General features: G+C 37.8%; 1 protein-coding gene across 1 annotated transcript; it reads left to right on the top strand.

Moving 5' to 3' along the window:
- Positions 1 to 2625: 2625 nt before the first annotated feature.
- On the top strand, positions 2626 to 11899 carry LOC108221600 (uncharacterized). The gene is made up of 16 exons (XM_064094002.1): positions 2626 to 2823; positions 4514 to 4658; positions 4751 to 4819; positions 4907 to 4981; positions 5066 to 5224; positions 5311 to 5397; positions 5533 to 5622; positions 5707 to 5811; positions 5938 to 5964; positions 6054 to 6215; positions 6395 to 6514; positions 6599 to 7573; positions 7704 to 8153; positions 8263 to 8515; positions 8604 to 9634; positions 10251 to 11899. The coding sequence occupies exons 1-16, from the start codon at positions 2626 to 2628 to the stop codon at positions 11897 to 11899; spliced, it is 5595 nt and encodes a 1864-aa protein (XP_063950072.1).
- Positions 11900 to 12324: the final 425 nt, after the last annotated feature.

Raw genomic sequence — 12324 nt, 5'->3', positions numbered from 1 at the left:
TAACTACTTCCTCCGTCCCCCTCAATTATTTAAATTGGAGGACGGGATCTCGGCACACATTCTAATATAAAATATAATATAGATTGATAAATTATTCAACTTTTTTTGAATAAAAAATTATTATCTAAATTTTTATAAAAAGAGGAAACTTTCAAAAAAAAAAAGTTATGGAATTATGTTCTATATGCGTCTCCAAATGCATGACGATTGACGAGTAATGGAAAAAAAATTTAAAAAATCGAAGAGCCAAATGAAGTAATTTACTTCCTTCGTCCCAAAATAAGTGTCGGTTTGATTTTCTGCACGTAATTTAAGATGTAAAAAAACATACTTGTATACATTATTTTTCAAATTTTCTTTATCTGAATAAAAATATAAATGTTAAACTTTTATTCAAAAAAGGAAAATTTGAAAAATTATATTTCCTAGTATGTTTTTTGTGCACCTTAAATTACGTGAAAAAAGTCAAAGCGACACTTATTTTGAGACATATAGAACAAAATATCTTTGTAATGTGTGCCCATGAGAACACATTGAACACTCAAATTTATAAATTTAATTGTTTAGTACTCCCTCTTTTTGAGAATAAGAGTCGTTTTGACTTTTTACATGTAATTTGAGGTGTATAAAAAACATGCTTATGCTAATTTTTTTTTAAATTTTCTCTTTTCAAATAAAAATTTAACATTTATATTTTTATTCAGAAAAAAATTTAAAAAATAATATGTAGAAATATATATTTTTTACACTTCAAATCACGTGTTAAAAATCAAAACAGAGGGAGTATGTGCAGGTAGGCGAGGACGAGGTAGCCATCACAAAAAACCGTCTATTAAAAATGTCCGAGTCACCGGTGGCGCCAAATAAAATCAGAGCGAAAGAAAAAACGAAAATAGAGGGTGCGGAGTCTTTATCGGCTTTCGTGTTCGCAGAATCTCAATAATCCTTACCAAAAGCCAAGATATCCAGGTCGTGCACCATCTATTTCACCACTCATATCTTGCCACGTGGCAGGCTTACTTCATTTGATCCCTACTTGGCCAGACTGTCGGTGGCATTTCGGAATCTTTTTTTCCTATCAGGGTACCGGTACGACAGCTTCTTCTCTATGTACAGTTACACTTTCTCTGACAAGACAAAAGAACACTTATGAAATGAATATCTTTAAAATTCAAAACACTTGAGTGATAAAGTAAATATCAAAAATTTCAAAATATCAGAATAATATAATTGCTGCCAAGTTATATACACGGAAGTGTTATCAACAATATTTTCGTATTTATTCAAAAAAAAAAAACAATATTTTCGTATTAGTTATAAATACATAATAATTCAAAACACTCCAAAACTGTGATTTCATCGGAGATAATTATTTCAAGAAAAATTTGTGACATTTTCATAAATATACATAGTTTTGGATTTTATTAAAAGTTTTGAAAAAGTTGTACCAAATATATCGGCTACGCCCATGTTTCAATCTACTTAGACGTGTATGCGAAACTGGAATATCAACTAATATCAATATCTGATTTCATTTAATTTTACTGAATCGAATTAGATCATAGCTGGTTTTTTTTCGTCTGACCATATCATGATCCGTAAAAAGCATACTTAACGAATCGGTGATTTAAATCTATTTAAATACTTTATTTCTTCATAAATAAATTATTTTCGAAGCACATCAAATAACTTGAGATATAAATACATCACATTGTTAAATAATTTTACAATAACAATGTTAATAATTCTCTTATTTATAATGAAAACCATACAAATGACTAATTGATCCACGCTGAAATTAAACTTGACATAATTAGATTCACTTCAAATTATATAAGAAAGAGAAATATCAAGACAACGGAAGGATGAAAGAACAAAATGAGAAGCATCTTACCTTATCTTAAAAGCACATGTTATCTATTTCCCAAAAGAATCATGTATTCAATATAATCTGAAAATATATACTTAATTTTTGCTCGGTGAAGAACGCTAAACATGTCATAAATATTGTTGATGGAGGAATTTGGTAATCAACAAAGATGAGGTTCATGGCCGGAATCAAGATCTACGACGGTGGTTTTGGTCGCTGGAGTGCGGTGGTTGTGTGTTTTAGGGGTGGCTGAGATTAGGGTTTTGAGTTGGTCTCACTGCTCGCAACTCATGGTCCCCCAATGTGCCTACGTACACCTATATTTATAGGGGATCAAGCCGTACGTAGTTCTATTGAACCAAGACTTCTAGTTTGATCAGGACTAGGACTCTTGGGGATAAGACCAACCCTGAGGTGATGACTTATCTCTTAGACTTCTAACGTCTTTAGAATCTTACTCCAGTTAGAATTAAGCCTTGAGGCTAACTACCTCAGACTTCTAGTCCAAGTACATCACGGATACGGTATTATCTCTACTACGAGAGATAACACTAACCGCTACTTTTCGTAGCATGGAGGAGACGTCTGGTAGAGCCGTGACCAATTCCTTGAGGTGTAGGGACGCGCCCTTCCCCCTCAGTGAAGGTTCTCACTAAGAGGTAAGACAAGTAAGGAGCCAAGTTACACGATTGTCTCAATCCCCCATTGAGGGCTAACTCACCAGAATACAGGATTCAGACATATGATCGGCCTTCATGTTACCCCTGAGGGCCTTCAACAATAATGATCACCTCAAGCCCCGACACGAGGGTAACTCGCCAGATAGCAGGATTGAGGATTATAGATCATGCCCGGATGTAGCCCGGGAACTACCAGATGAGCCTGATAACTACCAGATGAGCCTGGCACTAGTCTTCATGTCTCTCGGAAGGGTCGTCATATTCCCCAGAGGGGTAGGTCTTCATATCCCCCGGAGGGGTGGTCTTCGTCTCCCTCGGAAGGGTAAGTCTTCGTATCCCTCGGAAGGGTCGTCACTGAGACTCACTCATCCTCTCACTCAATATATTTACATGTGGGCGCGACCCCTGAGGGCGCGCCCTTGCCTTCGCCGTCTTGTCCCATCGACCACTCCAGCAACACATCAGACAGGTCCTTCTTTGACATGAGGTCGCGCCCCTGGGGACACCCCGTTAGAGGCACGCCCTTGATCTTCATCTCATGGTCAACTTATTACAAGGGCTGCGCCACTCGATCACCTCCGAAGAGGGTGCGCCCTCCTCCACAGATTACACGACATGGGTGTACGGAGGGTCGGTCGTGTCCTTCCATCAACATTCTCAAGTAAGGCGTCCCTCCTTGTGACTCAGAGGACGCGTCCTCTTCATAGGACATGCAACATCGGCGGATCAGTCACGCCATGGAGGGTCGCGCCCTCCCGTTCAGATTGGAGCCTTAAAGGGTTGGTCGCGTCCTTCCTTTGTAAGCAGGAGGGCGCGTCCTGATACCTCATATAGAACTCTTAGCCCAATTCATGTCTTACTTAGTTAAATTAAGTATATACCCGGCCCAACAAAGACCTCGCCAAATTTGACTATAACAAATATACTTTTGAAAAATTATATATTATATAAAAATTTTACTCAAAACAAATTTTTTTTTTTTTGTCAAATAAGTCGAGTAGAACATCCAAACTCAATCGTTAACGGGTCGAATCAATCTAAATTCATAGATAATAATCATCATCACGGCTCTCTTGAATTGAATTGGGTCGGAACAGATTTATCAGACAGTATGAAATAAAAAAAATGTAATTACTAAGTTATTTTGTAATAATATTTAATAATGTAACTACTTGATAGGTATAGAGCCTATTATCGGCTGTTTCTTGGAAAGAAAGATGTAAATTATAATTAATTAGGTAATTTTTTATTTGAATAAATAAATTGTAATCATGTTGTTGAATATATTTGAGAACAGAAATGAACATTAAAATCCTATCTATAAAACAATTTTATAATATTTCAAACACCCTCATTGATTTAACAGTAAAACAGCAAAATAACATCAAAGTTAGATAAATGGTCAAATCAAAGATTAGGCTTGGGTATTTTTGGCTGGTGGGTACTAATAGAAGACGCTAATTGTAGTTGACGAGTGACCGGCTGCCGGAGAATTTTTACCTGCCTTTAAAAGTCGCCTGCCTTGACGTTCAAACACAATTATCCTTCCATTTCGATAAAGATTTTCGATTTGTATCCATATATACTTAATACATGCTAGTGAACACTCAAAAAAAGTCCTCAAAATACCCATTCTTTTGGCCAGCCCCATACCCGTTAACCCGTTAACCCGTTTACCCAGTTTTCAAAAATTTTGCTTTCTAATTATTGTTAGAGATAATTACTCAGACATTTATTTGACATATTCTCTTGCCTTATCCTCCACCCTTAATTTCAAAACTTTGAAACGCAGAAAAGTTACAAACTGATTCCAGTTTGTTCTTGGTTGCCTTGGGAGTCTTCTCTCGGTTTCATGCTCGGTGATGGACAGTAGTGGATCCGGGAGTAGTATCCCTCAACCTTCACATGCTGCAGGTTCGGATCATTCGTTGCGTAGAAATCATATGCGTATTATCTGGTATAGCAAAATCTTATTCATGCTTCTGAAGCTGCAGGTAGAAAACGGCGAGGGAGTGGTTCAGCACTTGATGATTTTTTGCGTGAGAGGTTGTCAAAAATACAGCAGCGAGGCGATACTAATTCAGGTCTGAATCCGAAAGCAGGACATGGTACGATTCATTCACGCTCAAGTGTAATTTAGATGCTTATATTGTTGTTGTATTTTGGTGTGCATTCATTTGTTTGATGTTATATCTGCAAGACACGACAAGGACTCCACTGTTTACCGTTGATAAAAGCAGTTTCATCGACATACCAAGTGATCAGAATGGTATGCCTCAATCTCGCTCAAGTGATTTCCATTTTTGTTTGAGTTGTTTTTGATTTTATGACTAACAATCGTGTGTTTTGATGTTAGTCTTGCGAAATACAAGGACACCACTATGCAGCGTAGACCCAAACAGTTTAGTCACTGAACCAAGTCATCAACACGGTATGTCTCATTCTCGGTCAAGTCAAATGTAGTTGTGTGTTTCTTTTTTTTTTCAGATATTGTTACAGTCATATATTTCTGTAGATCCAAACAAAAATTTCACTGGACCACTTGATCATAATGCCGTACCAAAAAAGAGTGCTGTCGAATTCGCCTCCGATAGTACGCATAACTCAATTGCTTTCCAAAATCAAAATGACAAAGAGAACATTCCATTTTCTACACCTCAACAAGGAAGTTCAGGTAAAGGTAGAGGCCACTAACACCCATAGTATGTATAACGTTATCTTTGTCAATCTGTTGTGATTAGGGTATATTTGTGTTGGTAGGTCCCATTCGTAAACCTAGAGGGCCAAGCGTCCAAACAATACTTGATCGCAAAAGTGATGCTCTTTCAACGTCAACCAAAACTCCAGGTGTTGTGCGTTAAAAATCGTGCATTTGTAGTTTATCCCTAATTTTGTAAGCTGTCTACCGTGCATTTATTTCTTAATCAACCTTCGTTGGTATGTAGTCTAATTCAAGCATTTTGTTTTTCTTATGCCATGTAGAAACCAAGAAACGAGGTCGCGGACCTGGTGTAAACAAACTATTTAACAGTCTGCAAGACAAGAGTGGTTCTTCCGGAGGTAGTCATCAGGGTATGTGTCCATTGTGCCAGAACATGTGGTTATGAACACATATCTGGATTTTCACAAAATTTTTGTTCATATCCATCTTTGCAGAAACAAAAAAAAGAGTCAGGGGACTCGGAGCCAAAACACTTGCAAGGCAGAAGCTTGCACAAGATGCTCAGGATGCCATTGTGCAGTCTGCTTCACAGAATCATTGTAACTAAATTATAGAACCTAATATTTAAAAATTCTTAGTAATTGTCCACATTTACATGTTGCACTCTTACTGATTTGGGAATTTTATTTGTCTAACCGCTTTTTACGAATATATTTTTTTTGCAGATCATCAATCATCTCCTGATATGCTAGGTTTGTGTGATGCTGTTGCCCCGTTGAATCCATTACATATTCTGTCATTTTTCTAAATAATCATCATTTTTTGACAAACAAATATACAGGGTCGGAAACTCCTAAAAGTGCGCTCACATTCCAACAATTTTCGTCGAATGGTAAAAATTCTACACCTGAGCAACATAGTTCACACACAGGCCCGAATAGGAATGGACACACTCAAAAAACCTCCATACCTTCATCTTTCCTCGGAGAGTTTGGCAGAGATGGTATGTTTTTAGTTGCAAAAAATTCGTGGTCTTCATCTACGTCAGAACATGGTCCATCACGTATCTCAAACCGTGATTAATATGCTTATTAATCAGTTGGAAACACCTTTTACAATTGTCTGCTTTTTATTTTATAATCACGTAAATGCTGTTTGAAACAATACATACTATTATTGCAGACTGCCGTAGAAATTTTTGTCCTATGTCCGGTGCATCTACTTCTGGTGTGAAAGATCTACGGCGTGAATTTGACAATGCACTGGACCAATCTGATTTTGTTGAGGAAGTGTTCCAGCACGGTACTGTTGTTCAAACATGTATAAGCATTTAAATGCATCCATCACTGTTTAACCTTGATTGTATATCTGTTTCTTTCAATACAGACCAAGATGACATTACCAATGATCCTGACATGTGGAGTGGGTACTGCACCCTTGGACCTCCTAATGCTACATGTGCCACATGTCGTGCTGTAATGTGGGATATGGAACGCAACAACAAATCTAATCGGAATGCTGCTCCTTCCTTCTCACTATGCTGCAAGAGTGGCCAGGTTATACTACCTTTAGAAGATCACCCTCCAGAACCTTTGGCATCTCTGCTAAATGGTGGTCCGAAATCGCCTCATTTCCGTCAGAATATAAGGGTATATAACTGCATGTTTGCAATGTGTTCGAGTGGCGGCAAGGTGGATCATAAGATAAACAGGGGCGGTGCACCATTTTGCTTCAAAATTAGGGGTCAAAATATGCATTTTATTGGTAGCCTTATCCCCGAAGAAGGTTCTAAACCAAAATTCTGTCAGCTTTATATATATGACACCGATAATGAAAACAGTAATCGAATTGGAGCAGTCGGTTCAAATACAGATGATGTGGACATGGAGATAGTTGAAGGTTTAACCAGGATGCTTGATGAGAACAACAAGTTGGTACGTTACTTCCGATCTGCACGTCAGAGACACAAGAGTGGTGATCAAACGGAGTTCAAGTTGATCCTTATCTCCTCCCAGGCCCAGAATGGCAGACCAAATATCATTGGACCGTCTAACGAGGTTGCTGGACTGATAGTAAATGCAAGTGCAGACACAGCCGGGTGCAGAGACACTGTTTGTCAAACTAAACAAGGTCATCTCAAAAGAGTTTTTGAGACGGATCCTTTCTTTATGCAGTTACAGTTCCCACTGTTATTTCCACTTGGGGAGGATGGATATCACACTCGAATTCCTTTGAGAAAAACTAAGAAGAGAAGTTTACAAATAGAGGATGCTGTTGATCATGAAGGGGAGAGAAAAATCAGGGATCATGTATCCATGAAAGAGTATTATTCATCCAAACTCATGATACGTCTTAATGAAGGTTATTATACATATCAGAGAAACATGTAAACATATAGAATGTTCATATTTTATGTGATTGAGCTACACACGTCTCAGAGTGATTATTTTAAATTAATAAACCAAATTGACATGTTCATTGTCCATTTCAGGATTAACTCCGCACCTCGGAGGGAGGTTATGGCAGCAATATGTTATTGACGCTTTTACCGCAATGGAACAGTACAGGCTTGATTGGATTTCGAGAAATCAGACTACCATCCGTTCTGATCTTTATACATCTGTACGCGATGCCGTACGTCGCGGAGATAATGATCCATCACACGTTGGTAAATGTGTGATACTTCCTGCTTCCTTCACAGGCTCCAAACGATACATGTCACAGTACTTCAAGGATTTGCTGGCCCTTTGTCGTAGTATTGGTCATCCATCATTATTTTTGACAATGACTACAAATACAAAATGGCCAGAGATACAAGAGATGATGAAAAATCTCCCTGGTGTGAATGTGGCTGATGCTCCAGATGTCGTTGCACGTGTCTTTAAACTGAAGCTTGACCAGCTAATGGAGCTCATTAAGAAAAAACACTTCTTTGGGCGGTGTATTGGGTGTTAAGTGATTTATACATTTTTTCCCTATACATGAATATCACATATTTATATTGTGCTCATGAAACAACTTACTGATCTTAATTTTCTGCATTGTTTCAGTGATGCATGTCATTGAATTTCAAAAACGTGGACTGCCACATGCTCATATGTTAATTTGGCTGGACGACAGAGATAAGCCTAAGACCGCGGAGCAAATTGATAAGCTGGTAAGTGCAGAAATACCAGATGAGCATGAGGATAGTATTGGATATAATGCGGTTAAGAATTATATGATCCATGGTCCATGTGGGAAAGATGCAACTTATTCTGCTTGCATGGTCAATGGCAGATGTGGACGACATTTTCCCAAGAGGTATATTTTTGATACCTTTATGTGTAGATAAAGTGAGATTCCACTAATCTAATTTGATACGTGAATTGTTTGTTGTCTTATGATCCAGGTATAGTGGAGTTACATGTTTTGATGAATCAGGATTTCCCATATACAGGCGTCGCAACACTGGAAGGACTGTTTTGAGAAAAGGTCATGTCCTTGATAATAAATTTGTTGTTCCGTATAACAGAGAATTGTTGCTTCGTTTTCAGTGTCACATCAACTTAGAAATATGTAATAATTCACGATCTTTGAAGTACTTATTTAAGTATTGCCTCAAAGGGCATGACACTGCCACAATGCTGATAAAACGGAAGAATGATAATTCAACAAAAACAGCATCACCAGCCTCAAAATCCAAGGTATTTGATGAAGTTAAACATTACTTGGATGGTCGGTACGTATGTGCATCTGAAGCTGCATGGAGGATATTTGGTTTTGATATTCATTCTAGATGGCCATCTGTTGATCGTCTACCAATACATCTACCAGAGAGCAAATACGTGAGTTTCAAGACGGGAGATTCCCTGCAAACCGTATGCAATCGTGCAGATGCAAAATTGAGCAAACTCGAGGCTTGGTTTGTAGCAAATCAAAAGCTTCCAGAGGCTAGGAATTACACATATGCTGAGTTTCCTTCCTATTTTACATGGCTCCCCAGAGAGTGCAAGTGGAAATATAGGCAGAGAGGCGAGGTTGTTGGCCGGCTATCGGAAGTTCATCCAACTGCTGGTGACCTCCTCTATCTTAGAATGTTGTTGTTAAGAAAAAAAGGCTGCACTAAATTTGAGGATCTTCGCACTATCGATGGACTGTTGTATGAGACATATAAAGAGGCATGTGGTGCTTTGGGATTGCTTCAGAATGATAAACAATGGCATGATGCTTTGTCTGAGAATGCACACTCATCGTTTCCTCATCAGATCAGAGAGATGTTTGTGAACATCCTATCTTACAGTTCAGTTGCCGATCCACATTTGCTATGGAAGAGTCACTGGAAGTGCATGTCAGAAGACATTTTAGTGAAGCGCCGAAATGCCACCGGTAATTTTGAACTAGAACTTACAGAGGCCGACATCCAGAATTATGCTCTTGCAGGTGATATTCAATTTCATACCTGTGTACATGAAATGAAACGCTCTTACTTTCATGGAAATCATATACTTTATGAAGATCTATAAGCTTTATCCTATCTTTTTTCAGCTTCTGTTAAATTGTGTCTGTTTTTATTAGGCCTTTTACCATGCTCTTATTGTCTTTGACATTGTATGTAATTTATCCGTTGGTTCATATCTACAATTATATCCTACTATATTCGAGTAAATATAATGCTTTGGCAGCAAAAGCATGTATAGAACACTTTTCGAGTGTTCAGTTAGATCTTCATATTATCATACCTTTTTATGTGCAAATTTGTGATAACTTAAAGTCAGTTTGTTTACATTTTATGAATGTAATAATAGCAGAGTGAATAATATACAACATCACTTTGAGAACTTTAGAATAATTTACATTTACATATATTATAAGACGTCCTGCACACAAGTTTAAGTAAATAAACTTAAATTGTATAGGTTTGGTTATGTAACTGTGTAACTTTATGGTTAAGTACATATATATGTGGTTATGTAACTGTGTTTCATTGGATTTATTGTTTTGTGGTTACTCCTTATAATGTGAAAATGTTAAAAAACCAATATTCCTCTTTGTACAGAAATTGAGAAGCTCTTTAGTGATATTGGAAAAAGTCTGAGGGACTTCCCTGATATGCCATTCCCTGCAGAAGTATATATTTCATCTGATACCAACCGTCTCATCGCAGAAGAAACTTCCTATAATGTTAGGGAAATGAAGGAAAAGCACGACATTAATTGTGAAAAACTAAATACAGAGCAGAAAATTGTTCACGATGCAGTCCTAAAGTCTGTTGATATGAAGGAAGGTGGTCTTTTTTTTGTGCACGGATCTGGCGGGTGTGGTAAGACTTTCCTATGGCAGACCATAATTTCCGCCCTTCGTTCTAAACGTCAGATTGTTCTACCTGTGGCATCTTCGGGAATTGCTGCAACTCTTCTCCCAGGTGGTAGGACCGCTCATTCTCGCTTCCATATACCTCTCAAGCTTGATCAGTACTCTTCAGCTGGAATAAAGCATGGAACCGAAATTGCGGAACTTCTTCAAAGTACTGATTTAATCATTTGGGACGAGGCTCCTATGCAGCATCGGTATGCGTTTGAGTGTGTGGACCGCAGCATACGGGATATAATGGCTGCTGTTAATCCGGAAAGAGCTAAAAAACCTTTTGGAGGCATAACTGTTGTTTTTGGAGGCGATTTTCGTCAGATCTTACCGGTTATCCCCAAGGCAGGTAGACCAGATATTGTTGGTGCTTCTCTGAATAATTCACGATTATGGGAACATTGCAAGGTCTTCCTCCTATTTCGTAACATGCGTTTGCATGCTGGCAACACCGATGAGCAAAACCGGGTGATTAGGGAGTTTAGTGACTGGCAGTTAAAAGTTGGAGATGGGAAGGTCGATCCAATTAGCTTCAAGGAAAATGTTTCAGAGGTACTATTTAGATTACCTGCTCAACATGTTCTTCACTCTGAGGACAAACCAATACAAAAGCTTATCGATGTTGTCTATCCAGATTTCGCAAACAACTGTTCCTCTTCTGAGTATTTTAGCTCTCGCGCCATTCTCACGCCAACAAATGTAGTTGTTGATGACATAAATTACGCCATTCTTGACAAGCTTCCTGGAGAGACATATACGTACCTTAGTCAGGACTCATTAGAAGATCAGGGTGTGGAAGAGAATGATTTTGACGAGTCATTCCCCATTGAATATCTTAATTCACTGAACCTGCCTTGCATTCCTAAGCATGAATTGAAGGTAAAAATTGGTACTCCGGTTATGTTGATGAGGAACTTAAACCAGATAAACGGTCTTTGCAACGGAACTCGGATGATAGTCACTGGATGCAAGAAGAACACTATTGAGTGTGAAATAATGTCCGGTTCCCATGCTGGTAAAAAGCATCTGATACCCCGCATAGAAATGATTCCCACAGAGACACCTTGGCCTTTTGATTTTAAGCGAACTCAGTTTCCCATTCAGATTTGTTTTGCGATGACCATAAATAAGAGTCAGGGTCAATCAATGGATGTCGTTGGTTTATTCTTGCCTAGACCTGTCTTCTGCCATGGCCAGCTTTACGTTGCAATTTCCCGGGTCACTTCCGCAGCAGGTCTTCATATATTGGTCATAAACGACGAGGGCAAGACATCGGATGTCACCTCTAATGTTGTTTTCCCTGAAGTTTTCTACAACATACCGTCTGTCAGTTCAGAGTACTAAGCTTATCTGTTTATGTTTAGATTTGATTGTTTTATACAGTTTATTCATATAAGTAAGTACTATTTGCAACGCAAGTTATCAGCCAGTCCAATTTGTTATAAATAAAACCAGTTTTTGCGGTTAAGTTGCTTACTAATACACATAGTACAGTGCTCTATTTTAATTCGATATTTTTATTGTTAATATTTTTCGAGGTAAAAGAAATGTCATAGGCGATATAATCCTAGATACAATAAAACTTAACAAATTAATATTGTATAAACAGTCTTTTTAAGCTTTTTAGATTTTGTGTAATAGTTTGTAGATTTAAGAAATGTTGAATGTTATTTGTGTTTTAGCATCAAGAAGGAAGTGCTTTTCTGACTTATTATATTCTACAAAACACAACTTCAAAAAATTAAACATCACAACTTTTAATTCATACT

The sequence above is a fragment of the Daucus carota genome, chromosome 5 (genome assembly GCF_001625215.2).
Source record: "Daucus carota subsp. sativus chromosome 5, DH1 v3.0, whole genome shotgun sequence".
Taxonomy (NCBI): domain Eukaryota; kingdom Viridiplantae; phylum Streptophyta; class Magnoliopsida; order Apiales; family Apiaceae; genus Daucus; species Daucus carota.
The sequence above is the reverse complement of the archived record's forward strand: the minus strand, read 5'-3'. Positions and strand labels throughout refer to the sequence as shown.

Coding starts and splice junctions, on each gene's coding strand:
- LOC108221600 (XM_064094002.1), top strand. CDS start 2,626: ATGTTACCCCTGAGGGCCTTCAACAATAATGATCACCTCAAGCCCCGA. Junction 2,824..4,513: donor TCGTCATATTCCCCAGAGGG/GTAGGTCTTCAT, acceptor TATCTGGTATAG/CAAAATCTTATTCATGCTTC. Junction 4,659..4,750: donor GAATCCGAAAGCAGGACATG/GTACGATTCATT, acceptor TATATCTGCAAG/ACACGACAAGGACTCCACTG.